The sequence below is a fragment of the Festucalex cinctus genome, chromosome 3 (genome assembly GCF_051991245.1).
Source record: "Festucalex cinctus isolate MCC-2025b chromosome 3, RoL_Fcin_1.0, whole genome shotgun sequence".
NCBI classification, from domain to species: domain Eukaryota; kingdom Metazoa; phylum Chordata; class Actinopteri; order Syngnathiformes; family Syngnathidae; genus Festucalex; species Festucalex cinctus.
In genome coordinates this window covers 17,844,675-17,871,279 of record NC_135413.1, presented here as the reverse complement: position 1 = coordinate 17,871,279, position 26,605 = coordinate 17,844,675, and the positions used below count along the sequence as shown (strand labels likewise).

The window sequence follows — 26,605 nt, the reverse complement described above, 5'->3', positions numbered from 1 at the left end:
ATGACGTAATGACGTCACATTACCCGCCCCACGGCCAGCTTCCTCGTGAGTGACCACTCTGTTGAATTTAGCTATACCAACCGATTGCTTCCCTGCTATCAGAACGCTGTGCAACAGGCTAACAAGGTAGCAAGCCCGGAAACATCAACGCTTGGGTACGTAAAAGCGATGCAAAACACCCGTGAGTTGATATTCTCTCCTAACTGAATTGTTTGTTTCCAACGGTGGTTTTTCTTAGCGCCAATTTGTGCGCCAGGCGACTCGAGATGCTTAAAAAGCAAGAATCGTGTTTTTCCCCTCCACCTCACCCTCATGTTTGTTTCCCTTGGCTACCACAGATACAGAAATGTCCCTAACAATCTCCAAGCCACTTTAACAGCCGCCGCGGGGCTCTCGTGCTAAACAGTAATGTGAATTCTCCTCTGTAGCCAGCCCGCTGTTAAACTTTCTCTGTGAGCAAGCAAAGGCAGAAAAACATGACGCGTTTGTGGCAAGCACGTTTACCATTGGGTCTGGGTGGCAATGTTACAAATAATATAGTCACTGTGTTGAAGTGGAACTCCACAAGCTTAATGGTGTGGTTGTGATGCGAGGCATCAGCGAGAAATTGGAATCACGGGATCCGGTGGCTTCACTGCTTACGGTCTGGATTTCACTTTAGATTTCCACAAATGCATGCATGCATGCATGCATGTATGTTCATGAGGTCTGTTTTGATGGGTTGAATATTTTGTGTGCACTGAATATATTTTATACGGACGTATAAAACGATGGGGTCGCGTTGTCACTACCCCAAAGTAATCCATTAAAACTTGTTACGTCTGGACATTGAACAATTAATCAAATTAAAATCGACATTGCTATTTAGTAGAATGCAATTTGGAAGAAAAAACATTTCAGGCGGTCTGTAATTATGTTTTTTTGTTTTGTTTTGTTTTTGTTAAATAAATTCATTTTCATAGAGTCAGATGAGTTAGAAAATCTTTACAATTTTTTTTCAGCGTAACCCTTTTTATTCAGCTACAATGTAAGTTCTGTTGTTCTGTTGACATGTATTTGACTTTTGATTTGTGAATTAAGCTAATTGATATCTATCTCTGTGTGTCTGTCTGTCTGTCCAGCTTCACTAACCTAAACACGGAATTCTGATTAATATTGCATGTGTGCAACAGGAATTAACTTAGCGTGTAGATGTCCCACCTGTGGCAAAAATTCAGTGATATCTTTAAAAAAAAAAAACAAAAAAAAAAACTACGCTGATACTCCAAATGGTTCAAAAACAGCTTCAAGTTTACTTTGTATACACCTTTTATTTTTTTATTTTTTAGGCGTTTTCGGCAAAATTGCCCTAATTAAATAAAAATAACTTCCAAACTCACATGACCAAATGATGATCAGCTCTGGTTGGTCGTTACCCGAGTCCTTATGCTGTATTTGAGGAAGGTGGGAAGTCTGGCTTTTCCGACCTCATACTATGAAGTGTGCAGTCTGACAGCCAGCTCACTACTTTCTCCCCGTCACATATCAGGTGACCACCGTACCTGTCACGTCACACTGGTGCATAACTATTTATTGTGAATGAAAATGTTTTAAAACTGTACTTTTTCCTTTGTTGTGCATATTCTCAACTAAAATGAATTATTTCCATAGTGTTTGGGATGGCATGGCTCAGTGATTGAGTGGTTGTCTCTCAGCTGTGAGATTGTGGGTTGGATCCTCACCTCTGGTGACCATGTGGAAGTGTCTACGTCAACCCGGTTGAGTGAACATTAATGTTCAGTACTTTTCAGAGTGCATTGTGGGTAATTTTGAGTGCCATGGACATTCGGACACCCCAATAAAATGGCATGACCCCTCAGTAGGGCAATATAAAGGGATTAAGGGTGCACATTCGGACACAGCCCGTGATGTCATATTTAGTCAAAATGGCCGCCCCCTAAGATGGATAAAAATGGGTGGCTTTTGCTACTTAATCAGTGGTGATTGCTCTCAGACTGTAAGGGAAACGCATCTTCCCCTAAAATGTTCTGCCTGCCCGAAAAGTGGTGAAATATCGACTGCTGTGTAATCACTTTGTTGACTTAATATGCGCTAATACCTTCATCTTTGTAACTGACAGATCTTCTTCCCCTTCATTTGATGATCTGTGTGAGGCGGGAAAAAATGAGCTTCCCTTATTTGAATGCCACCACTGTGCTTAATTCATATTCCACAAACAAATGCCGTGTTTAGACAAGTGGGGGCGGATAGAACATATTGAAAAGAACATTTTTGACTTGACTTCGCCTTTGAGAAGTGCATTCCACGTTTACATATCATTGTTTCATGAAACATGAAAAGATATCATAAAGCCACATATTTGCATTGTTGTAATCTAGTTTATGATTTAATGATTTATGTTTATACTACACAAAGTTGTCATAATGAATGCTTAAAAGATAAGGCAAAGTGTGTAGTAACTTCACAACTCTAATTATAGTAGATAAATTTTCATATTGCCGGTACTTAATGGTTCATTTTCATGTAAGTGCGTACGGGCCACCCGTACTTCACTGATGCTTGCCCAATTGGGCCAGTACAAATTTAATAAATAAATATTATGGGTTGAACTTGAGGATTGGTTTGAGCAAGATAAAAAAAAAAAACAATTTGAAAAAGTAGCTTCACCAAAGTAATATTTTCTTAAAGACTTACCGGTAAATAAAGCAGTTTAAAGACTCTAAATATGAAATAATTATTGAAAATTCTATTATATCATGAATACAGCGACAATACTGGTTCTGGCAGGGTGAAGGCTTAATGTAAGACCCTGCTATAAGACCACAATATGTATGTACAGTATAAATATGATACTGTATTTTTTTATTGTATAGAATAGATGAATTTATTGTTTGCTAATAGATTAATTTATTGTTTGCTAGGACTAGGGGTGTTAAAAAAAATCGATTCGGCGATATATCGCGATACTACATCGCGCGATTCTCGAATCGATTCAATAATAGGCAAAATCGATTTTTTTTTTTTTTTTTTTTTTTTTTTTTTTTTTTTTTTTTTTTTTTTAGGATTCACACCTTGAGCATGGAAGAATGTTATATGAACGGCACATTAAGCCTTAATATTTTTATTTTAATGCTGTTCAAACATGAAACAGATTACAACCTCTATAAGACTGAAATTTCAGATAAATAAATAATACATTTTCATATAAATCTTACACTCTACAAGCTTACTGATTAGTATTTTCTAAATATGAATGAAAAAAAATCGCAACAATCGACTTATAAATTCGTATCGGGATTAATCGGTATCGAATCGTGACCATTCGTATCGGGATTAATCGGTATCGAATCGAATCGTGACCTGTGAATCGTGATACGAATCGAATCGTCAGGTACTAGGCAATTCACACCCCTAGCTAGGACTGTGCAATTAATCAAAATTAAATTACAATTTCGATGATTACACTTCACAATTACAAAATCAGCATAATCACAAAAGATTATTAATACTAATTTTTAGTTAACATTTGATACATTTTCACCTTTTTGAAATTTTTTTAAAATAACTAATTTAATACATTTTGTTTCATCCAAAAGGAAATCCAAAAGGTATATTATGTAATATTTTTTTTCGTTTATTAAACATTTTCTTGTTTTGTACCAAGAAATAAATTATCGCCCTAATTGTGATTTCAATTATTACAAAAATAATCATGATGAATATTTTCTTCATAATCGTGTACTGTTTGCATTTGTTAAATAAACATGGAAAGAGGACCTTGATAAAATAATTGCGTATTAAATTGCAATCGCTATATTGAGGAATCGCAGTTAGATTATCAAAATCATTCATCCCTAGTGTTTGTACATAATTATAAACCACACTACAGCGTCTATGCACATAAGTGGTTTCTTTTAGGATTGAGACGTGGCCTGCTTCAATTTTTAGCTGTTGGTTTTGTTAAACTATAGAAGCCATTTTGACATAATATACTATAAGTCTGTGTAAGTCACGTGCAATTCGAGGCTTGTGACAATACTGTCTGTATCTCAATAGGCAAATTGTTCCGGACTTGTGCTCTGATTTTGAATTTTCACTTCATGAAAATGTGCCCTGAAACTGTTGCCTTTGCTGAATCTTGGTTCAACTCTTAACTGATCTCTTTCTAGTTTTTGTCTTGGCAGATTTAAATAAGTGAGTTGATTTGTAAAACCCCAAAAGAAACGTGAGCCTTCTCGTTCTCACCCAAGCACAGCACTGCGCCTTTGAGACCAAAACTTTCCCTTGTCTGATGATCTATGCTGTTGTGCTTGGATAGAATGGATGTAATCTAAATGATGAATTATTGAGTGTGTGGATGTGACATCAAGGATCAGCTTGCTGCCCGTCTGTCTAAAGTGTAAGCTACATTAGCTCAAGAATAGACACCCGATTAAAGGTCACAGTAGTTCAGACCTAAGATTAACCTGCTTTCTATGACTGGTTTGTTTTTAGCACGTATTTGATTTAGTCTTTCATGGCCAACTTTTTTTTTTTTTTTTTTCTACCATAACGGACAGCTTTCTCTGTGAGAGAGTCTTTTATGTGCTGAATATGAAGCACATGCAGACACCTGTTTGCACTGTTTAATTCACATTTACATAATTTAAAAAATAATTTTATTTATTTATTTTTACGTTCACCTATAGCATTGTATAATTTTCTCAACCCATTTTACAATGTGTCGGCATTTGGAGGTAAACGGGTGACATTTGCCATTCTCTTCACTTGTCGACCTTGTTGAAATGTTGTCTCGGCTGCGGCCTTGCTTGTATCCGCAAAGGCCACATTTACTATCTGCCTCATGTCAACTCGTTGTTAGTTGTCACAGAAATGTTAATGACACCCACAGGGGACAGAGAGCCAGCACATGCAGCCAAAGATCAGCTGCTATATTTACTCAAGTCAAATGAACGGAAAGTTGTGTTTTAGTTTTACTGCAATGAAAGCAATAATGGCAATGATTGTAATGTTATGTTTTGTTCAAAGTGTATATTCTCTGAACACTTATTAACTAACAAGTGTGTTTGCAAACGGAACTTAAAACATGCCTTCCCCTTTTTCGTAACCGCATATTGCCTTTTGCAATAACGACCTATTTCTACAAATCCATTTTGAATCGTGATCTACTCAGTACTATGTACACAGTAAATTATGTGGTCATAGGACTATCTCAGAAAATTTGAATATTGTGATAAAGTCCTTTATTTTCTGTAATGTAATTAAATAAGCAAAAATGCCATACTGTACATTCTGGATTTATTACAAATCAACTGAAATATTGCAAGCCTTTTATTATTTTAATATTGCTGATTATGGCTTACAGTTTAAGAAAACTCAAAATATTAGAATATATCCTCAGACCAAGTAAAAAAAAAAAAAGAAGTAATAATCAGCAATATTAAAACAATAAAAGGCTTGCATACTCCGGTCTCCTCCCACATTCCAAAGACATGCATGGCAGGTTAATTGGGCGCTCCGAATTGTCCCGAGGTGTGGATGGTTGTTCGTCTCTGTGTGCCCTGCGATTGGCTGGCACCCAGTCCAGGGTGTCCCCTGCCTACTGCCCAGAGCCAGCTGAGATAGGTGCCAGAAGCCCCCCGCGACCCTTGTGAGGAATAAGCGGTCAAGAAAATGGATGGATGGATGGATGGTTAAAAGGCTTGCAATATTTCAGTTGATTTGTAATGAATTCGGAATGTATGGCATTTTTCCTTATTTAATTGCATTACAGAAAATAAAGGACTTTATCACAATATTCAAATTTTCTGAGACAGTCCTGTATAACGTGAACTGTTATCCTGGACTGTCCTCATAAAATTGCCCTCCAGTATGGAACAAAAAATGTACCAGAATTGTAGACAACACATTGGTGCGCCCCTGCATATCGTGTTACCGTAATACCGTACGATTTAACAACAAAAATATTAAAGATGCTATATTCATAAAAGTCATAATTATTAACCTAAATTCTTCTTAAATTTAAATAAAATATGAACTGTGTGCGTGCGTGTGTCATCCCCACCTTCCGCAGTGATTAGGAATTAATAATACTCATTGTCAGCCTTTCAGTGATATGAAGAGATTGGTGGAGAAAAGAGATAACGCTGTGTCAATATTGATTTAAGGTATCACTAAATGGCCTGTTATCAGCTGGACAGTATGTGTCTTCTTGAAAGCCAACATCATTTTATTGATAAGACGCAATCCTACAAAGAATAAACACATCCCATTGAAAGTTATCCTTCATAACCAGACAAATGCTAATTAGCCCATGTGTTGTGTACATGAACTTTATTAACCCAACTGCTGGCAGTCAGGCTGCCCTCTGGGTATAAAACGGCGTGTGCCAAGTTTCGACTGGGAACCAGACAAATGTACGTTTCAAACTGATGATGAATCAGGTAGTGCTAATTGCTAAACGAAAAGGCAGTTTATACAGGAAGTTCTCCACATCGAAAAAGTCTCAAGATGTTCTCTTATCGCTAATCCTTTTTTTTTGTGAAATTGTTCTTTTTGAACAGGAGGAGTGGTGATGAGGAGTTCAGCAAACACATTTGCAGACATGATGAACATCCCAGAATACTATGCAGGGAAAAATGTGCTGATCACTGGAGCAACTGGCTTCATGGGAAAGGTACAATAGTAATTGCCTTGGCAGGGAGTCAATGGGTCTGACTGAACCAATGTGTGGAACAAGCATAAGCAGATTTCGGCGTCAGCGTGGTATTATTGTATACGTTATGAAATGCATTTCTTCCTTTTTAAATATGTGGTATTTTGAACACATTTGTTATCTAATATTATCGGCATGGCTCATTTGCTAGAGTGGTCGTCTCCCAATCCAGTGGTTGTGGATTCGATCCCTTGTGCAAGATACTGAAAACCTCCAGTTTCTCCAGATGCTGTGTCATCAGTAGGTGAATGAGGAGACAGTGTGAACTGAAGCGCTTTGAGTGGCTTGTAGGTTGGAAAGGTGCTATGCAAGTGTAGGAATAATTGTAAATAATAAGTTATCATACATTTGCTGCAATGAAGAACTGCTTCTACTTGCATTGAAGAATGCTTTGCTCTGTTCCCACTCACATTCACATAGCCTGGCTATTTGGAGATGACTCAAAAAGCTGAAGAACCACAACATCTAACGTAGCAGAATGGTTTGAGCCAATCTGCTGAGGCCGCCTGTTTTCTGTTAAGAAATGATGGCAAACTTGACTACACGTGTATTCAGCAATCTTCCACTCACATGCACAACACATAGACAAACAAGTTCAATGTGTTCCAACTATGCGTTTGCATTTTTAGGGTTAGAACACCCATGTAACTAGGGGCGTGGAAAACCAACTAAAAAGAGAGGGTGAGGAGAGGATTCTTCAGAGAGTGCAGGAGTGAATTGTGTCTCTCCTCGCGAGCCTTGAGTGTCTTCTGTCCTTTTTGTGTCGTGTTTACTAGATGTCAAACAGGTAAACCTGACAGCAAGTTTACCATTATTGGCCCGACTCTTTTTGGACCCCATTGTCAGGATGAACACACCAATACAAAGAATGTCGGGGGGTTTGATTACCTTGGTTAGCAAAAATCGGGACAAAAACAGCACAATTGTATTTACTTGTGTACCCGGCACCCTAATGGGATCTATTGACATATGCTATTTTTTTTTTATTTATTTACTTATTTATTTTTATTGATTGCATTCTTTTTTCAAAAATGACATAAAAAGACCAAGAAAACTGACCCCAAAAAATAAAAAATAAAATGAAATACAATTAAAGTTGAATTGTCAATACTTTAAATAATAGGAAAAAGTAAAACTGTTGCAAGCCAGTTAGTCTAACCCATTATGTAATATATAAATAATATGGCCGAGATTAAAACCAGAACAACCTTGTTTGGGTTACAAGAACAATATGCTCCATTTTATTGTCTATTATTTTTACCTCGTTCCACTTTAACTACTACAGGTAATGCTGGAGAAGCTGCTACGGTCATGCCCAGGAGTTAATGCGGTCTATGTGATGGTCAGATCAAAAGCTGGCCAGAGCCCTCAGGACCGTATTACTGACATGATCAGCAGCAAGGTAAGAAGTGTTGAGATGCAATGATACCTTAAGGGATAGGAGTGTGCTAGCATGGGAGCATAAAAGAAGTCAAATTTACGACTGGATTACTTAGTAATATAGCGGAACTTCCTAAGCCATGTGAGAAATGGGCGGATGGCAAAATTACTGTATTTATTTACTTGGTTAATGTCACACTTGTTGTTTTATTTACACACATTCTGAAAAACCTGATTACTGTACATCTGTTGATATCAAAAGTGCTGAAAGACCCTCCTTTAATGGCACTGATTCAAAATATCTCAGATTAAGGATTACTTGGTGCTTTTTATTTTATGTTAATGAAAACATCTCTCTCTTAGTTGTTTGAAAGGTTACATGATGAGCAGCCAAGCTTTGCAGAGAAGATCATTGCGTTGAGCAGTGACCTGACAAAGCCAGAACTGGATCTGAGTAAGGACAATCAGAGTTTACTAGCTGAACGCGTCAACATTGTCTTCCACTGTGCCGCCACCATCCGCTTCAATGAGCCACTGAAGTGAGTATTTTCATTGCAAGCTGCATTTCAAGGTCTTTTCTTCATCGGAATAGTTTTCTAACTGTGCTTGTACAACAATATCACTCAAATGAAGCATGTTGAGTGTTTTGAAGAGCGTTGTTTAATTGTGCGGTGAGGGTATCCGTAAATATTAGGGATATTTGCTCAGTTTGTCATTTCGCATGGCACGTTGGTTGGTGTGAGTCAGTGTTGTTTGCAGTACACAGAGATATTTGACACCTTACATACTTAACTCAACAAAAGCCCCCACCCCCTCCCTCTGTTTGTCTCCTGAACAAAATGGGGCAGTGCCGTTTGATTAGTGGGTAATTTAAGGGGGAGGTTGCTGAGTGAGAAATGATAGTCATATTAAATGACATTTGTGTGGGTAAAGATCTGGTTATGTGTTTAAACAGATAAGGCAGCGTGGGTTTTGGACCACATCTACAAATTGACTTTTCTTTCTAAAAATTTCCTCTTAGAGATGCAATGCAGCTGAATGTCTTGGCTACTCAGAAGATGCTCGCTCTGGCCCATAAGATGACACATCTAGAAATCTTCATCCATGTATCCACAGCCTACGCCAACTGTGATCGTGAGCTCATTGAGGAAATGGTCTATCCTCCCCCGGTCGAGTACTTCAAACTCATTGATGCTCTGGAGTAAGTTCATTTTGACTTTGACCAAATGGAAATATCAGCTACTCAATGTTGCATGCTTTTTGAGGACTAGATTGAATTCAGATGTGAAATGATTAAAATGACCAACAAGTTAGTTTTTTTTTGTGATAGACTTAGCATTGTGGTCATGTTATTGTAGAGGCTGTCAGTGTCAGCTGTCAGTCGTTTCAAGTGTTTGACAACTGTTTCTTAGTATCAGGTGTGATTATGGGGTGAGATTATCAAATCAATAACACATGAATTTGTCAAGTTTTGTGGTAATATGTTGAGATATAGTGAAATTAAACTGTTACTCTAATTTGAAAGGGCTTTTTTGAGGCGATTTTCAAAAGGCAATAAAGCACAAAAGTGTTTCCTTAAAAGGCCCGAAGCCATTTTTTTTTACCCTTCATCTGATTTTCAAAATTCTTGGTGCGTTGCCATTTTCCAACCACATGCATCAGATTGTCATTTTTTGGGGAAACTTTGCATCGCTACTGCGATCAGGCTGCTCTGACTTTTCCAAAATTGTGATGCCATGATTTGGATAATACAGGACCCACACCGAGTTTATCAGCCCATAAACTGCCACTTTCAAATCCTGACTTGACTACACTGCCTGAAGCACTACTGTATGTCAAAGCCAACAGGTATAGATACAATAGCTGCATTGAATTTTGTTGTCTGCACGTTAGTAATCAGTGTTTGGTAGCACATGTCAATCTGGGCCGGTGGTCTCTGGGATGGCATTCCTGCCTGTGGTGGTTGGCCGTCATCCCTCTCAGTGTAGATGAACTCCTCCTGGGTGCCTTTCCTTACAGGGTCCTTCTGTGCCCCCGCCATGTTGTGGTTTGCGTGTGTGTCTGTGTGTACGAGTTGCATTTGAATGTATGAATGGTGCTATATAAATAAAGTTTGATTGATAGCTTCGTGGATAGTTGACACTAGCTAGGTGTGTATTGTTTGGCCAAGTGTCCAAACACTAATTGAGACGTGCAATCTGGTAGCTTGATGCAGAAATGCTGACTTTGCGAGGAATAATAAATACAAGCCATGCCATCTTTGTTGGGGTTTGCGTGCGCTTCACACTTTGTGTGTGGTTTTTTTTTTTTTTTTTAAACACTTGTGCCTTATATCGTACAGCCAATGCATGCTCCACTCTGAGTTGTCATGGTAACAAAAGCCATTCTCACCATTGGTCCACAAGTATATGGGGTGCAGTGAGCATTGAGCAGTCTCACTTGCATGAGATAGGAAAGCCCACTAAAGGAGGCTAATTTCAGCAGGACAAAATTAGGGGTGTAACATGTTATTCTTGATCTTTGGGAGGTTTTGATGAAAATGTGTCACAGACGATGGGGAACCGTTTTAATGTGGGGAGGGGTGGGGGATGTGTAAATATGTTTTTTTTTTAATGCTTTAAGTGTCCCAAAGACGTATATATACGTTTTTGTTGTTGTTGTTTTTGTTTGTTTGTTTTTATGCTAGAGCATACAGAAGGCTTTGATGCAGCCGCTCGTTGAATAAATGGTAGCTATTACACAAATGACCAGCAGGTGGCAACAAAGTAAAGGAGATCAACCAGGGCCATGTTAAAAAAAAGCTCAATTACTCACTATTCATAGATTTGTGAAAATTGATGAAACTTAGCCATATTCTAATGCTAATTGCTGCAAAACGGAAACGGATAGAAATATACTTTTTTTTTTTTTCCTGGTGAGAGACTTTAATCTTTCTTTTGATAGGTTCCATGCTTTTATAGCAATAGAACACAATATTCTGTGGGCCTTGCAAAATCAGTCAAAATCCAGTAAAACAGCCGGCAGCAAACGGGATTACTTCTGTGAAAATTGCTGGGAGTGAATGAGTTAAACAGCTACGACGATGCTTTTTCTTTGTGGATCATACAAGACCTACCTGAATACAGATATGACTTGTCTTCTATTTGTACTGATTTAATATTTAAACTACTGGGTGGTGCGTTTTGGTTTGCACACAGTTGGAAGCTCAAACAGATTCCTTTATTGCAAAATGCAGCTATACTTGCTGCTAGTGGAGACAAAGGTTCAAATAAGCCATTCGAAGCCCAAATCCTGATATCCGTGCCCATGATGAGCATATGTAAACCTCCGTTGGCAACTGTAAACTCAATCATGCATTAATTTTGTCTCCAGCTGGATGGACAATGAACTGGTGTCTGCTCTGACTCCCAAGCTGATTGGTCAGCGACCCAACACTTACACCTTCACAAAAGCATTAGCTGAGTATCTGGTGCAGCAGGAGGCCGGTGACCTCAATGTTGCTATTGTCAGACCCTCCATAGTCGGTGCCAGCTGGAAAGAACCTTTTCCCGTGAGTTTTGATTATAATATTTTTCCTTCCAATTTGAAGCCAGTATAGATGAACAATACTGTATCGCGCATACCAATAATTCAGTATCGATCATAATAACGCGTTACTTCTATGTGCTGTTTCAGGGTTGGATCGATAATTTCAATGGACCTAGTGGAATATTCATAGCTGTAAGTAATGGGAGAAACATGGTTGACAGATTTTGTTATTAATCAGTGGATAAAGTCCTTGAAACTGTAACATTTTCTTTTATTTTTTACCACTAGACAGAACTCGTGGTGTAACAAAAACTGGTTTGAATTGGAAAGTCAGTTTTGATTTAATCTAACCCTAATCCTAACCGTTACATTTTAAAATGTACCTTCCTTGAATTGTATTGTATCTCATGTATCAAGGTGTGTATGGAATCGTCTTTTGTTGGATAAATGCACAACCTTAGACTAACATATTTTGAACTTCAAACTTTCGTTTTTTTCCCCCCTAAATTATTGCTCTTACTATTCCTGATTTTTTTTCTTTTTCTTTTGCTCCCGAAACACGTCCATGTTTGAAATTGTCAAACAAGTGGTTTATATTTTACAAAGACAATCCAAGTAAATATAAAATGCATTTTCTCAGTAATTATTTTATTCATCAAAGGAAAACCAAAGTCCTAACGTGGTTCGATGGACTCCCAAAGCCTCGAATATGTCTTTCTCTTCGTCTTTTTTTCTTTTCTTTTTCTGGAGGGATATTGTAGATTTCACTAACCTTGATTCTCATTTGTTCTTTGTTCTGATCATTGCACAATGCCTTCATATTTTGTATTATTTTGTAGCACAACCCATTGTCTATTTCAGTGATTTCTTGATTCAACACGTTAGGTTTGATTTGGAGAATTGAACTCTGCATTCCATAGACAATCATATAAATGGCGGCATTTATTTTTTTCTCTTTTTCTTTTATGGTCAAGTTTTGATTGTCTTTTCCATTAAGAAAATTTTAAAAAATACTATAAATATAATTTAGAAAACTGCATTTCATTATTGACTTGCATTTCTTTGTGAGATATGAAATATTTAAGTGCGACAAAATGGGTCAAATACTATTCACTGTACGTCTTACTGATATTTAAATTGATTCCTGTGTCATTTAAAAGAACCTTTGTGGGCCTTAAATAGCCTGCATTTAAATTTTGAGATGCATAGTTGGATTCATCATGTTTTCTCTCCCTTTTAAGGCAGGTAAAGGCATCCTACGTACAATGAGAGCATCGAATGACGCAGTAGCCGACTTGGTGCCTGTAGATGTAGTCATCAATGCTACACTGGCTGCAGCCTGGTATTCTGGATCACAAATAAAGAACAGGTTGGAAACACAACAATTAGGCTTGATTTATTTGCTATCAGATGTGGAAACTGATTTACTAACTGGGCACATATATGTGTGAGTCTCTTAAAACGTGTTAAATGGCCGCACAGTTCATTCGGCATGTTATATGAGGAGTACGTGGAATTGATTCATTAAACACATTCAATGTGATTGATCAATCCTGAAACAAATTGTTTGTGTTTGTACTGTGTTTTTAAATAAAGATTTCTGTCTCGTTGTAGGCCCAAATCCATCCTGGTTTACAACTGCACAACTGGTGGCATCAACCCATTTCGCTGGGGAGAAGTTGGTATGTTTTATCTATTGTTATCTAAACACGGTCTAAAAAAACTAAAAGCGTTGTAGTTGTAGATAAGAGAAACCTGCAAACTAATCATAATTTCTGCACAACATCCAATCCAAATCCAATTTGTTTGCCTGCTTCCTGTGGATGCTGGCTATTAATTAGTAGGGATGTAGCGATATCCAAACATCGCGATATGAAGGTCACGATACGATGATTATCACGATAATGTGGGGAGGTAATTTAAAAAAAAAAAAAAAAAAAAAAAAAAAAAAAAAAACACAATAGTGTGCTTTTGTACATATTATATATTGAGGGCACTTACTTGCTAATGCATGTACACATTGAGTTCCTCCACATATTGACTCGGTTCACAAGCATATTACGTTCTCCTTCGTCTGACCATTCGCATGGATTTGAAACATAGAAGGGACAAAACATGCCTTGTGAAAATTCAACTGCACTAAAAAACTAGCCACCAGAGGGTGCTAAAACTGCACAAATGGAAATCTAACTGACTTTTTAACTTTTTTGACGTTTTTATATTGCGATATCACGATTGATATAACATCGTTATTGTTACATCCCTATTAATTAGTCATTGTTGGGTGTCGTTAGGTTGAAATCGGGTCAGATCAGAGCTAATTCCATTAATTACCATTAATTTAAATACTACACTAACATTGTTATAATTTATACTTGGGTGTTTGATTTATTTATTTTTTTTAAACTATCCTGCCAACATTTGGATGCAGGAATTTTCTACTACATATTCACGCGTATACATTTTTTTTTTCTCAATCTATGAAGAATTCAGAATCATTATCAATTTATTTCCATAACACTCCCTCATTCACTTTTTTTTTGCCATTTTTTATTTATTTATTTTTTTATTTCATTCCTTAAAAAAATGAAAGGGGACAGAAAGAAGTAAAACTTATGTTATCTGCACCGAATCAACAACAAGACTGGGAGGATTTTGTTTTACAATCCAGAATGTTTCATAAACTGACACCTTGAGTTGAAATACATCGTTCTTTTTGTTTTGTTCTATATTTTGTTTTAGAGAAAATATCTGTTCCTCTTAATTTATACTCACTTTCTCTTAAAAAATAAATAAATAAATTGTATATTAACTGGTAAACCTTCATGATGGGCTTTAAACATTATTTTGAGACGGTTAAACACCATTAATTGATTATTTTTTTTCTTTTTAGTTGTATATATAATGGATTACTGTGGTCTTTATCCACGGTTAAAAGCAATTACTGAAAGCAAGGATGCATGCTTGAGTTTGATTGTAAATATTCAAAAGGCTAGTTCGGTTCAAGAAATGTGATTAAAAAAATAAATAAATCTCAAAGTAAATAGGTGAATCCAGACATGAAGCTGTACATCAGGGTTATTAAATTTTAAACTGGAATAAAGCATCGAGCACTGAAATGCTTGGCCTTGCAAATGTAATATAGAAATTTCGCTGCACTTGTGAGCATGATGGTTTTTATAAAGCCATTATTACACTTGCTCAGCTTTAGAGAGGCTTCATGTCAGCCAGCAATTAATTGCATTCACCAAGATGAAGGTGTCTAAAAAGCATGGATGTGTTTGGAAACTCGTATTGAAAGGTCCATGTGATGGCTGGTGGGATCTATTGCATGGATCATCCGCTGTAGAGCCAGTGTACATGCTCGTTAGCTTTAAAACTACTGTCCTCATCGAAACTTACTCGTAAGTAAGTTACCATCTGGCCACTGAAGCCTGATTATGATACAAATGGTTAACAATTTTGCTAATATTTGAAAAATGTTACTACTTGTATGCAGGTCAATATTTTAAGATGTCTTACAAATTGGTTTAATAGAAAGGAACATTTTGAATCTGCCTTTTCCCCCTCTTTAAGGTTATGTATGGGCACAGCTCCAGACAAAACTCTAAAACTCATACAACACATCTTACTCTCCTTGTTGATTACTTTTGTGTTTTAGAATACCATGTAATATCTACTTTCAAGAGGAACCCCCTCGAGCAGGCTTTCCGTCGGCCCAATGTTAATCTCACATCCAATCACCTAATCAATCAATACTGGATCGCTGTGAGCCACAAGGCTCCAGCCTTCTTGTATGATGTGTACCTCAGGCTGATTGGACGAGAACCCAGGTAACCTCAAACTGTCGCCGTATCGGCCTTCCCGGCCCCTCCTGTTTTCTGAAATGCACAAAATCCCCCCACACACCGACTTTTCTGCTGCTTTAACTGCTGTCACTTGTTTGTCAATGTAGTAACCTGTGAAAACTGTGTTGCTCATGTGTAATGCAATGCTTGTAAGAATGTATAACCCAGATGGTCCTCTGCATGACTGGGGCGTTATCGCTGGTTTATGCACGCTTTATGTTCTACCACTATGGTTAAGCCCCGGTTGAGTTTCCAAATATACTGGACATCTACGTACAGTTGGTCATCTCAGTGCAGTCGAAATAAAGTCAATGAAAGTGGGCTCCAACCTGAGGATGACTTTGGAAACCCAACCGAAGTTTTGATGCTTTTTCAGCTGCCTTGCTTAGCTGCTGGTTTGTAATAATGACTTTAGGGCATTGAATTCACCCACTTTTTTTTATTTCAGAGCTCATCTGATCTGCTGATATTATTCACTGCATGATGCTATTAACAAGCTAATGTTGTTAATAGCATAACGCAATAGGTGAATGGTTAAATAACTACAAGAGGAGGGATTACAGATTGTAAATTGCCTCCTATTTTCTCCTCCTTGTTTGTCATGTGTTTCTCCTCCAGAAAACTGTATAAACATGACCTTCAAGAGCAATCCTTTAGAGCAGGCTTTCAGAAGGCCCAATGTCAATCTCCGCTCCAACCCTTTTACTAATCAGTACTGGACAATTGTCAGCCACACGCTGCCAGCTCTCCTCTATGACTTCTATCTTGGGCTGAAAGGCCAAAAGCCTCGGTAAGGTTGTGTGCTCACTTTTTCTTATCCCTGATAGTCGGGCCCAGTTTTTGCTCACAAACCGCGCCACACATTTAGTCACATGGGATGTCCCTTGGATAGGAATGATAAAGTGTATTTGGAGAGTGTTCCAGTTCCTCTTTGAGTTTTATTTTTCAACATAAGCTATGTTGCAACTATGGGTGTCAAAATTATCGCGTTATTATCTCATTAACTTAAAGTGACTTTCACGGCACTAATTATTATTATTATTTTTTTTTTTTTCGGAAAAAAAAGAGAAAAAAAGAGGATTTTTTTTTTTTTTAACGCTCGATTAACTATCGCTTCCTTATTTGGAAAGCCTCAAAGAGAATTCCAGTCACGAAGCAGCAGAAACGTTCATGTCAAAATTACCCAATAGAAATGCACTGTACTGCACTGGAGCTACAATACACAATGTTTAAGGGGCAGAATGTTCGAGTGAAGGAGCCATTTTAACGGTGTAGCACTTCCACCAGTTCCCTGCTTTGACAGAACGCACTCGGTAGCACCAGTGTTAGCAATTAGCACAGCAGCATAGTTGCTACAGCCCTCCAAGAGGTATCGTCTCTCAACCCCATGTGAGAGCCAAGAGCCGAATGGATGCCGTCTTGTCACTTGGAGGGACTCCAAGCCACTTGATCTTTTGATGTGAGGTGTATTTTATTCAGCAGCTCGAGAAAGTCTAACATTGTCTTCTGTTTCGTTGCAGTAAAGCATCGTCGGGTTAAAGTGAAAGTACTATCGACGTGTTCGCTTGAGAGGGGCATCACGGCGCATCCGGGAACTTAACAAAATAAAATCGTGCAACGTCGTGAAAAGGAGTCACTATAACACAATTTAGCAGTAATAAATTAAATTATACTGCATATATTTGTGGGGACTGGCGTCAAGTTCTATTTTACAATTTTAAAATGTTGAGAAGATCGCAAGTTACTTCTTGTTTAAAATTAAGTAGCTCTTAATATGAAAAGTACACATCGATCATTTCTGATTCGTATACAGTAAATACACGTCATTTTACAATGCGCATCCTATTGAGCTTGACAAAATAAAAGCACAATTTCGCAGTAATAAATTAAATAATGCATATATTTCTGTGGACTAGGTTGTATTTTACAGTTTTAAAAATGTGCATAATTTCTAGGGGTGTCACGATTCGCCAACTCCACGATTCGATTTAAATTTCGATTTTGGGGTCACGATTCGATTTTTTTTTCGATTTTTTTTTTTTTTTTTTTTTTTTTTCCGCTCCCCCACTTTATAACACAGAGGCATATGCTTCTGTAGGCTAAGGCTAGTCTATGATCATTGGTTCTATTCATTGTACAGTAAATCTTATTTCAAAAGATCGGCTACATATAGGTGATGCAATTTCCATATTATTTTTGTGTAAATTTATGTAATATATGATAATTGACATTAGGCAGGAATGATCAAATTCAAAGAATTTATTTACAATATAAAGTTAACCGTCTTGTTCTTACTGAAGTGTAAAATAAAAAATAAAAAAACAAAAACAAAAAGTCACAGTGGGTGCCTGCCATCTATTGACTGTTTTTGGTTACAACAGTGTGCTGTGCGTTCCTCTTAAAATAATGTGCAATGTGCAACAACAACAAAAAATATATTGTATCCAAAGTCATGGAACAAATACAGCCTGAACAAACTATATCCCAACATTTACAGTTGCTGGGCATACTGTAGCGTGGTTCAAGTACACTAATTAAATGTTTGAATCCAGCGTTTTCCAAGGCTGCAGGTCTGCTGCTATAAATAGACCTATCGAATCGTGTGTCCTCTCTTCTATTTCGATGCTCGAAATCGTGACGTAATTTCGATCGATTTCGATAAAAAATCGAAATCGTGACACCCTTAATAATTTCACAAGTTACTTCATGTTAAAAATTAGTCAGCTCTTAATATGAAAAGAAAAATACACTGAGTTGACTAAAAAAATAAAACCATATTTAAATTAGGAAAAGAATTACATTTTATTGAAAATTTAGATATAAATTGAGGTATAAAATGTGCGATTAATTGTCAGTTAATTATTGAAGTCATGAGATTAATTACGATTAAAAATTTTAATCGACTGACACCTCTAGTTGCAACCTTATGCTAAAATAATTCATATTATTTGGAGGGTGAGACAAATTAGGAAATTAGGGAAATTTATGCTAACTTTATCCCAAGAAAACAGTTGCTTCAAATAACTCCCCCCCCCCCCCCCCCCCCCCCCCCCAAAAAAAAAAAGGGGAATAAGAAAGACTGACTGTTTGAGCTGGCCACCCAGACAAATTAAGCATGAAGTGGAGAACAGACTGGTTGATCAGACATTGTGTGGAGAAAATGAAACTTTCTGAAGAACAATCATGCACCACAACCCTCCACCCATTTTATCGTCAACCACCTGACAAAGATGATAATGGTCGAATGAGACCAAGATTGTCTTCACTTGCCCAATCTTGGACCTTTTCTTGGTCACTTATCTCTCCAAGGATTTTCCCACTTTTCTTCGCTTTTGGTGATTGTCACACAGATTTTGTCATAGGCCTGCAACATATCAAATGGATTATTCCAAAATGCAGTGTGTGTTCCGCGATTAGTTGTTATTACAAATATCACATTGGCCAAAATGAGTCTGGTTAAAATATTGCAGGTTTCGGTTTTTCAGCAGCTACAGTATCTTTGCCACTATGTGCTTTTTACACATGCAAACTCCTCATCTTGTTTGTCTCATTTGCTTTGCCAGATCGAATCTGAGTCTTCGTGTGAATTTAATCTAATTGGTTCCAAAGTGATTAGTATGAAGGCTCAGATCATTCCATTTTTTCCCCCCTCAAGAATTCTCATTTTGCTGTTATGCGTTCAACATCGTGTTTTATATCAACCTACATACTTCATTAAAACGACCCATATATCAAATATCTTTTTTTAAAATGGATTCTCTTGATGGATGACATTTTCTGGATGTGGAAAATGCGCAGCTTAATTTTCTTTGTGAAAAAATAGTCTATTAGAACCCTTGACCATTAGCTATTTAAAAGATCATATTTACAAAAAACTTGTGCCCTAAATGTCATCAGCTTAAAAACTATCAACTTCTTAGAACTGCACTTAGTTGCAGTAGGATGTCAAACCTGTTTAAAGGGATATTTCACTTATTAAGCCCATTATAGCAATAAAAAGTTAATATTTTGTCAATAATTAATTTGATACCTTCATTATTTTTCACGTACAATTAGTACCTTTAAAAACACATTTTGCAACTTGCCGTCAACTGAAAATGACATCACAAGGGCTCAGGTAACCAATCACAGCTCACCTGTTTTCTAGGCTTGGTCATGTGACATTCACAAGCTGAGCTGTGATTGGTTACCTGACCCCTTGTGATGTCATTTTCAGTCGACAGCAAGTTGCAAAATGTGTTTTTAAAGGTACTAATTGTACATGAAAAATCATCCATCCATCCATTTTCTTGACCGCTTAATCCTCACAAGGGTCGCGGGGGGTGCTGGAGCCTATCTCAGTTGCCTTTGGGCAGTAGGCGGGGTACACCCTGGACTGGTTGCCAGCCAATCGCAGGGCACACAGAGACGAACAACCATCCATCCATCCAACCATCCAACCATACTCACGAACACACCGAGGATGAAAAATAATGAAAATATCAAATTTATTATAGGCAAAATATTAGCTCTTTGACCGCTAAAAACGTTTAATGACGTATGCTAAAATCCTAATGAGTGCTGCCATAAACGTTAATTGACGTTTACTATTTTTTATTATTATTGTTTTTTTTAATCAATGGGTAGTGCAACGTCTAAGTGGAGTGCTGCCTGGTCAATGGGTTGTGGAATCAAAAGACACCTACTAACTATGGCCAGCAGATGGCAGCATTGTATATCTTTTCAAAGGCCCCAAGGTGTATGAAATTACAATGAAACATGACGAATCTCATGAAATAGAACATTTTCAACGATAACGTGAATGATCAAAGTCTTTTGTCACTTTAAAATCTAATTCACAGAGTGTCACTAAACAAAAAATACAGTATTAGTGTCAAAGTCACTGTTGTGCAAAAAAATCTTGACAAACAGCTCGTGTTCTCCATTTTGTTTTTCTATTTTTGCTTATGTCACTCAAATTACCCATTTTCAAATGGTGTCAAACGGATTAAGGTAGAAACACACTTTTTTTATGTTTATGTAGTCGTAGTGCACAATATTTTGTTTGCCTTGAAAGATGAGTGAAAATGCTCGAAATCAGCTGGCACTGTCGGGGTTGTTTTTTGGAAAACGTTTGGCAGTCAGAGTTAATGTCTGACTGCCAAAAATGGCTAAATAAGTAAAGTGTCCCTTTAAGGCGTACAAATGCATACCATAGTCTAGCTAGAATCACCTTCTTTAAAAAAAATAAAAAAAAAATCAATTACCACATCCTGAAAATCATTGTCATAGTATGCCAATAATTTGAAAGTGTAATGATGAATCATATGCACATCATGACCCCAAGATACATCGACTGGCTCTCATGTCCTAATAACAGCAATCCTACTAAAGCACTTTCCTGCTCCTCACTTGTAACATCCTGTTCGTTTCCTTTTCCAAGATCATGCTTTTGTTCACACTCAACGCCTTTTTTACACAGCTTGTTGTCTTTAACCTTGCCTCGCTTAACCTCTGCGATCCCTCCCTGAATTATGGCAACAACATACTCCCAGCTCTATCCCATTATTTTATTTTAATCTTCATTCAAAGTCTGCCTTCTTCACTTTCTTACCTGTTCAAGGATGATGAAGACGATCACTCGCCTTCATAAGGCCATGATGGTGCTAGAATATTTTACAAGTCACTCCTGGGTGTGGAGCACAGACAACGTAGCCATGTTGATGGCCCACATGAGCCCCGAGGATAAAAAGGTAAGGGCGTCATACACAGACAGATACGCACCCATTCTCACACGTGTGCAAACACCACTCTCTGAACAAAGTATGCTGCTTGGCTGACGGCTAACTACTGCGTGTTAATGTGTTGTCGTAGGCCAGGTACGATTGAGTAAATCATTTATAAGTGAACAACATCTATTCAGGAATCGTGATGGAATCTTAAATTGCTGGAACACATTACTTAAATAGATGTAATGGAATGTGGTTTTCTATATGCAAAGGCTGTAAGTTAGAGAGAGAAAAAAAAACTGCTTCAATACAAGATAAAATGGCTAGACGAAGTAAGACTGACTAATACCTCCCATAGCAACTGTATAGCAACTACAAAACAAAATTATTTCAAGGCAAAATTCTATATGACAAAATAACAGTACCTAAACAAACTAAGAGTGTCTAATAGCATAGTGACTGACAATATTCTCATTAGGGACATTTGCATGGGGATAGACAAAGAGTGTCTGATACATGATCATCAAACATCGTGATAAGGGATATAGCAACGGTATAGCAAGACTGCAAGGCACCATTATGTGACAGAATAGAAGCCTCAATGACAAAATAAGAGTACCAGACAAATCAAGAGTGACTAATAGCATAGTAACTGACAACATTCTCCTTAGGGACTTTTGCATGAGGCTAGACAGAGTGGCTAACACGTCATCAAACATCATCGCAAGGGACATAGCAACTGTATAGTAAATACAAGATAAAATGACTGGACAAAATACGACTAATACCTCCCATAGCAACTGCATAGCAACTACAAAATACATTGGCTATAAGGCACAATTATGTGACAGAATAGAAACCTATATAACAAAATAAGAGTACCTAAACAAGCCAAGAGTGACTAATAGCATAGTAACTGACAACATTCTCCTTAGGGACATTTGCATGAGACGAGACAAAGAGCAGCTGACACATCATCAAACATCATCTGGGATATAGCAACTGTATAGAAAAATACAAGATAAAATGACGAGACAAATTAAGAATAATACCCCCCATAGCAACTGCATAGGGACTACAAAATAAAAATGACTGCAAGGCACCATTATGTGACAGAATAGAAGCCTATGACAAAATAAGAGTACCTAGACAAACTAGAAGTGACTAGTCGCATAGTCACTGACAACATTCTCCTTAAGGACATTTGCACGAGGCTAGATAGAGTGGCTAACACGTCATCAAACATCATCGCAAGGGACATAGCAACTGTATAGCAAATACAAGATAAAATGACTAGATAAAATACAACTAATACCTCCTATAGCAACTGCATAGCAACTACAAAATAAATTGGCTGCAAGGCACAATTATGTGACAGAATAGAAGCCTATGTGACAAAATAAGAGTACCTAGACAAACTAAGAGTGACTAGTAGCATTTTTTTTTTTTTAAATCTTGCTTCTTCCACTGTGACATTGCGCAAAGTATATAGTACAGATGACAATATTTCTCCATTTCGCTGCTGTAGGTGTTTAATTTCGATGTGCGTCAGCTGAATTGGGCAGAGTACATGGAAAATTACTGCATGGGCACGAAAAAATATGTCCTGAATGAAGAGCTGTCAGGCCTGCCTGCTGCACGCAAGCACCTCAACAAGTAAGTGTGTTTTGCATTAAACAGCTCCATATGTACACTAAATCTGAAGCGTTTGTCCTCCTTTCTAGGCTGAGGAATATCCGCTACACTTTCAACACCATCCTGGTGGTGCTCATCTGGCGCATTTTCATTGCCCGATCTCAGATGGCTCGAAACATCTGGTACTTTGTAGTGAGCCTCTGCTTTAAGTTTCTTTCCTACTTCCGAGCATCTTCGACCATGAAATAATGATCCACAGCTCCAGGAGAGGGAGGCAAGGTGGCACAAATGAAGAAAATACTGGCTGCCGATGTTTAGAAAGAAACATGCAAATCTATTCCATCAGTTCTGTGTGTCCTCTGGGCACACTAGGAAAAAAAAAAAAAGTGTGCAGCCTTCGCAGCAGTTGTACTCAATGATTCCAGATGAAATACCTGTCTGGAATCCACAACGTCAATGTTGCAAAAGTTTGAGTTTTATATTCTGATATTTGACAATCTATTCAATTCTCAATTGATATTAGTCAGGTTTATGAGAAGCTGGATTAAATGGACCTGATTTTGTTGAGGTTTATTTTGAGGGGGGTCTTTACAAACTAACTCCTTCATGCGTCTGTGTACTTGCCAGACTGCCTACCAACAAAGAAACACACCGCTGGTTTCAGTCCTACTACACTGTCTTGTTACTTGAAGCATAGTGTCCATGTCTGTGTACGTGCATGCATGGGTGGGTACGCTGTATATATTATGTCTACAGTATATATAGTTCGGTACAGTATATATATTTACATATACTGTATCCAAATATATACAGTGGACCCCGGCATATTCGCGGATTCACTGATTCGAAAATATTCACAAATCGCAAATATAATTTTGTGGGGAGCCAACCCCGTTTTTTTGGGGGGGCGGAGGGTGGAAAAGCTTTAAAAAAAAATACATAGGCCCATAGTATATAGCTTCTTTTTTTTGTTTCCCTTTTTTCCCCAATTCATTCATAATTGCTATTATACATGGATGGATTCACAGTTCCCTGTTACATACGATGAGTGGGGGTCCTCGGTATTTTTATGCAGTGTACATAGCTATGTTCTGTATATATGTACACATACATACAGATTATGTCTGTGTACTGTATACATGTATAAATACTCAACTCAACTCAAGTTTATTTATATAGCGCTTTCAAACAGCCGCAGCTGTCACAAAGCGCTTTACATAAACACACACACACACAAAAAACAAACATAACATAAAACATTAACACCAATACAATATATGTATACATGCACAATATAGCCTACAGTACATAAGTTGAGATGCCTTAACAGTTGGCCCACAAAAACAGAACAAGTATGCCTGTTGGCAAGGTAGCTGAAGTTGTCCATTTAACAGTGAATGCCCTCATTTTAAGACCTCGTGTTTGTTCAGGGTATCCTCATCCCCAACTGCCACAAAGCCACGTGATTCATATTAATGACAAATGTCCAACTGGTGACGTTACATCTGTTTTAAGGCTAGCTTCTATATGAGCTTGAAATAACAGTTTCCATTTTGATCCTTTCTTGGTCAAAGGTCACCCCTCAGCATGTTAAATAATGTAAAATGTACAGTAGCTACCAGTGCCTATTATTTGCTAAATAAACTAATTTTCAATGTTCGACATTTGTGACAATTGTACACTTTTTTTTTTTTTTTTTTGCTAAATCCAAACTACTAATTTGAGTGTCTGTGTATCAATTGTTTTGTTCAAGTTTTGAAGCTTCAAATTTGCATTGGCCTCCATAAGGCAACACCAAATATTTGTATATCACCTGTTGACTTCATTAATGTTACTGAACGGTTAAACGGTTTATGTATTTTTTTTTTTCTCCTTCCTATTTTGCTAAGAACACTACAATGTTTGAATATTCTGGGTGTGACCTTGCTGATGTTTGTTCTTGTCTTTATGGCTTAGGTGACAATTAAGTGTCACATGTTCATGTGTTGTCCTGTGAATGTCCAAAATAATGTGTCATTTTGTTACTTCCACACTTTTGTGCCTAAGCATTTGGAAGAATGTGAAAATCAGAGGAGAGCTACATATTTTGTGAATATCTATTCTATTTAGGTAGATTTTAAATGAAGATGTATTTTTGTAATTGTGCGGGTCTTTGAACTACCCAACGCCTATTAAACCAATGCTATCTGCTTTAATTCTATTAGTGGACATAACATGAAACTTTTTGCATTTCAAGCTCTTTAGTTTAACTATTATATTTAGGTTTTCCTTTCATTTGAATGTAATTGTGTAAGATAGCCTAACCTCCCATCAGCTCCAAAAATGTTCATGTAGACGTTCTTGTAAATCAAGTCTAATGTAATCTTCGGGAAATGTCAAATGAATGCCGAGAAGCTTTGTCCATGTGAATATGCGTGTGAGTAGGCCAATTTTGTACTGTTTGCATTTCTACTCCAGCTCTTTTGTTTGGTGGTGTACTTAAGTGAGAGAGATGAACTCAATCATGCCAAAAAATGTTCATTCGGTAGCAAAGCGCAAGTAACCGAAGCATCATCTTGACTTTGAAAGTAATTTGAGGTATGTTGTGATCCAAATCTGATGAGAAAATCATACCATTGGTCTAAATGTTAAGGGCTCATACAGCCATCTTATTTTATGTTAAACTAGTGCTTAAATTCACAGAATCCTGAAGGTGACTAAATTCAGAAATCAACATAAACATAATTTTAATTTGGGGGTTTGCATCCTACAAATGTTGGCGAATGCTGTCTGATGCACATACTGCACATGACATATTTAGACTTGTTCTGACCAGGAACAGGTTTTAACACGATTTATTTTGAATAATAATGTCATTAGAAATGTATGTAATTATGTATATACTCGCTCCTGAAATCCTAAGAGTCGGCATGTTTCTTATGCTTTGTTGAAAATTTGACCGGTACATCCAATTGATAGTGCGTGTGGCGTTTAGTTTTGGACATTCCTACTCCTACTGATGTGGCAAACACGAATGTATATTCTGTTTATCTGGAGTTGCATTCTTAAGCAGGATGATGGTTTATATTTCATACCTTGTCATTTTTGTAAGGTGACTGATTCATCGCTCCCAACTCAGTCACAGCTACTGTATTTTGTGTATTCACTTAAAAACAAAAGAAATCAACTCGTGCCTTTTTATGAAACCCAAAAAATAATAAAGTTTGTTTGATATGCTGACATTATTGTTCATAAATGTGTGTATATTTGCATGTGTGTTGCATCCGTCAACACGGATCAAGCCAAGAGTGACAGCATGATAGAAACAAACCATTAATCTCAATCTGCACAGTTGACCTGTTCCCATCAGTGCATAACAGCTCAGTCCTCCACTTTCACTCGTCTGCTTTGTGGAGGTCAGATTAAAGAGGTGACTCCTATACTACTATGATACGGTAAAGGCTCTGGTTCTTATGTTGAATAATTTAAATAGCTATTTTCCATTTATTTTGACACAAAACTGATGCAGTGTAATGTGTACAACAAAACATCTTGATCATTTTAATATTTGACAAACCTGTTTTGTTTGCCTGTAGCTTCATCTTTGTTGACCTTATCATTGCGAGGCAAGACGTGTTTTGTTTACCATTTGTTACTTCACAGTACAAGACACAATTCCAGCTTTCTATGAAACGTAGCAAAGCACATTGAATTTGGATTGTTGTATTTACACACCCTCAGTCTTCAAAGAAAACATGACAGGTATTTTGTGCCCTTTTGTGCAATTGCTTAACAGCAGCTGCCTGGCAACC

At 37.3% G+C, this 26,605-nt stretch overlaps 1 protein-coding gene across 4 annotated transcripts; it reads left to right on the top strand.

The window, feature by feature from the left end:
* Positions 1-26,033, top strand: far1 (fatty acyl CoA reductase 1). 4 transcript variants are annotated; one of them, XM_077516309.1, is made up of 13 exons: positions 1-155; positions 6,564-6,676; positions 8,001-8,117; positions 8,459-8,634; positions 9,117-9,296; positions 11,468-11,645; positions 11,771-11,815; positions 12,865-12,992; positions 13,238-13,305; positions 15,285-15,456; positions 21,074-21,203; positions 22,708-22,835; positions 22,904-26,033. In XM_077516309.1, exons 2-13 carry the CDS (start codon positions 6,575-6,577, stop codon positions 23,061-23,063), a joined length of 1,584 nt encoding a protein of 527 aa, XP_077372435.1. In that variant the 5' UTR covers positions 1-155; positions 6,564-6,574; the 3' UTR covers positions 23,064-26,033. The 4 variants fall into 4 exon arrangements, with proteins under 4 accessions (XP_077372435.1, XP_077372437.1, XP_077372436.1 ...); XM_077516311.1 differs by lacking the exon at positions 1-155 and adding an exon at positions 587-643; XM_077516310.1 differs by lacking the exon at positions 1-155 and adding an exon at positions 1,472-1,528.
* The last annotated feature ends 572 nt before the right edge of the window (positions 26,034-26,605 follow it).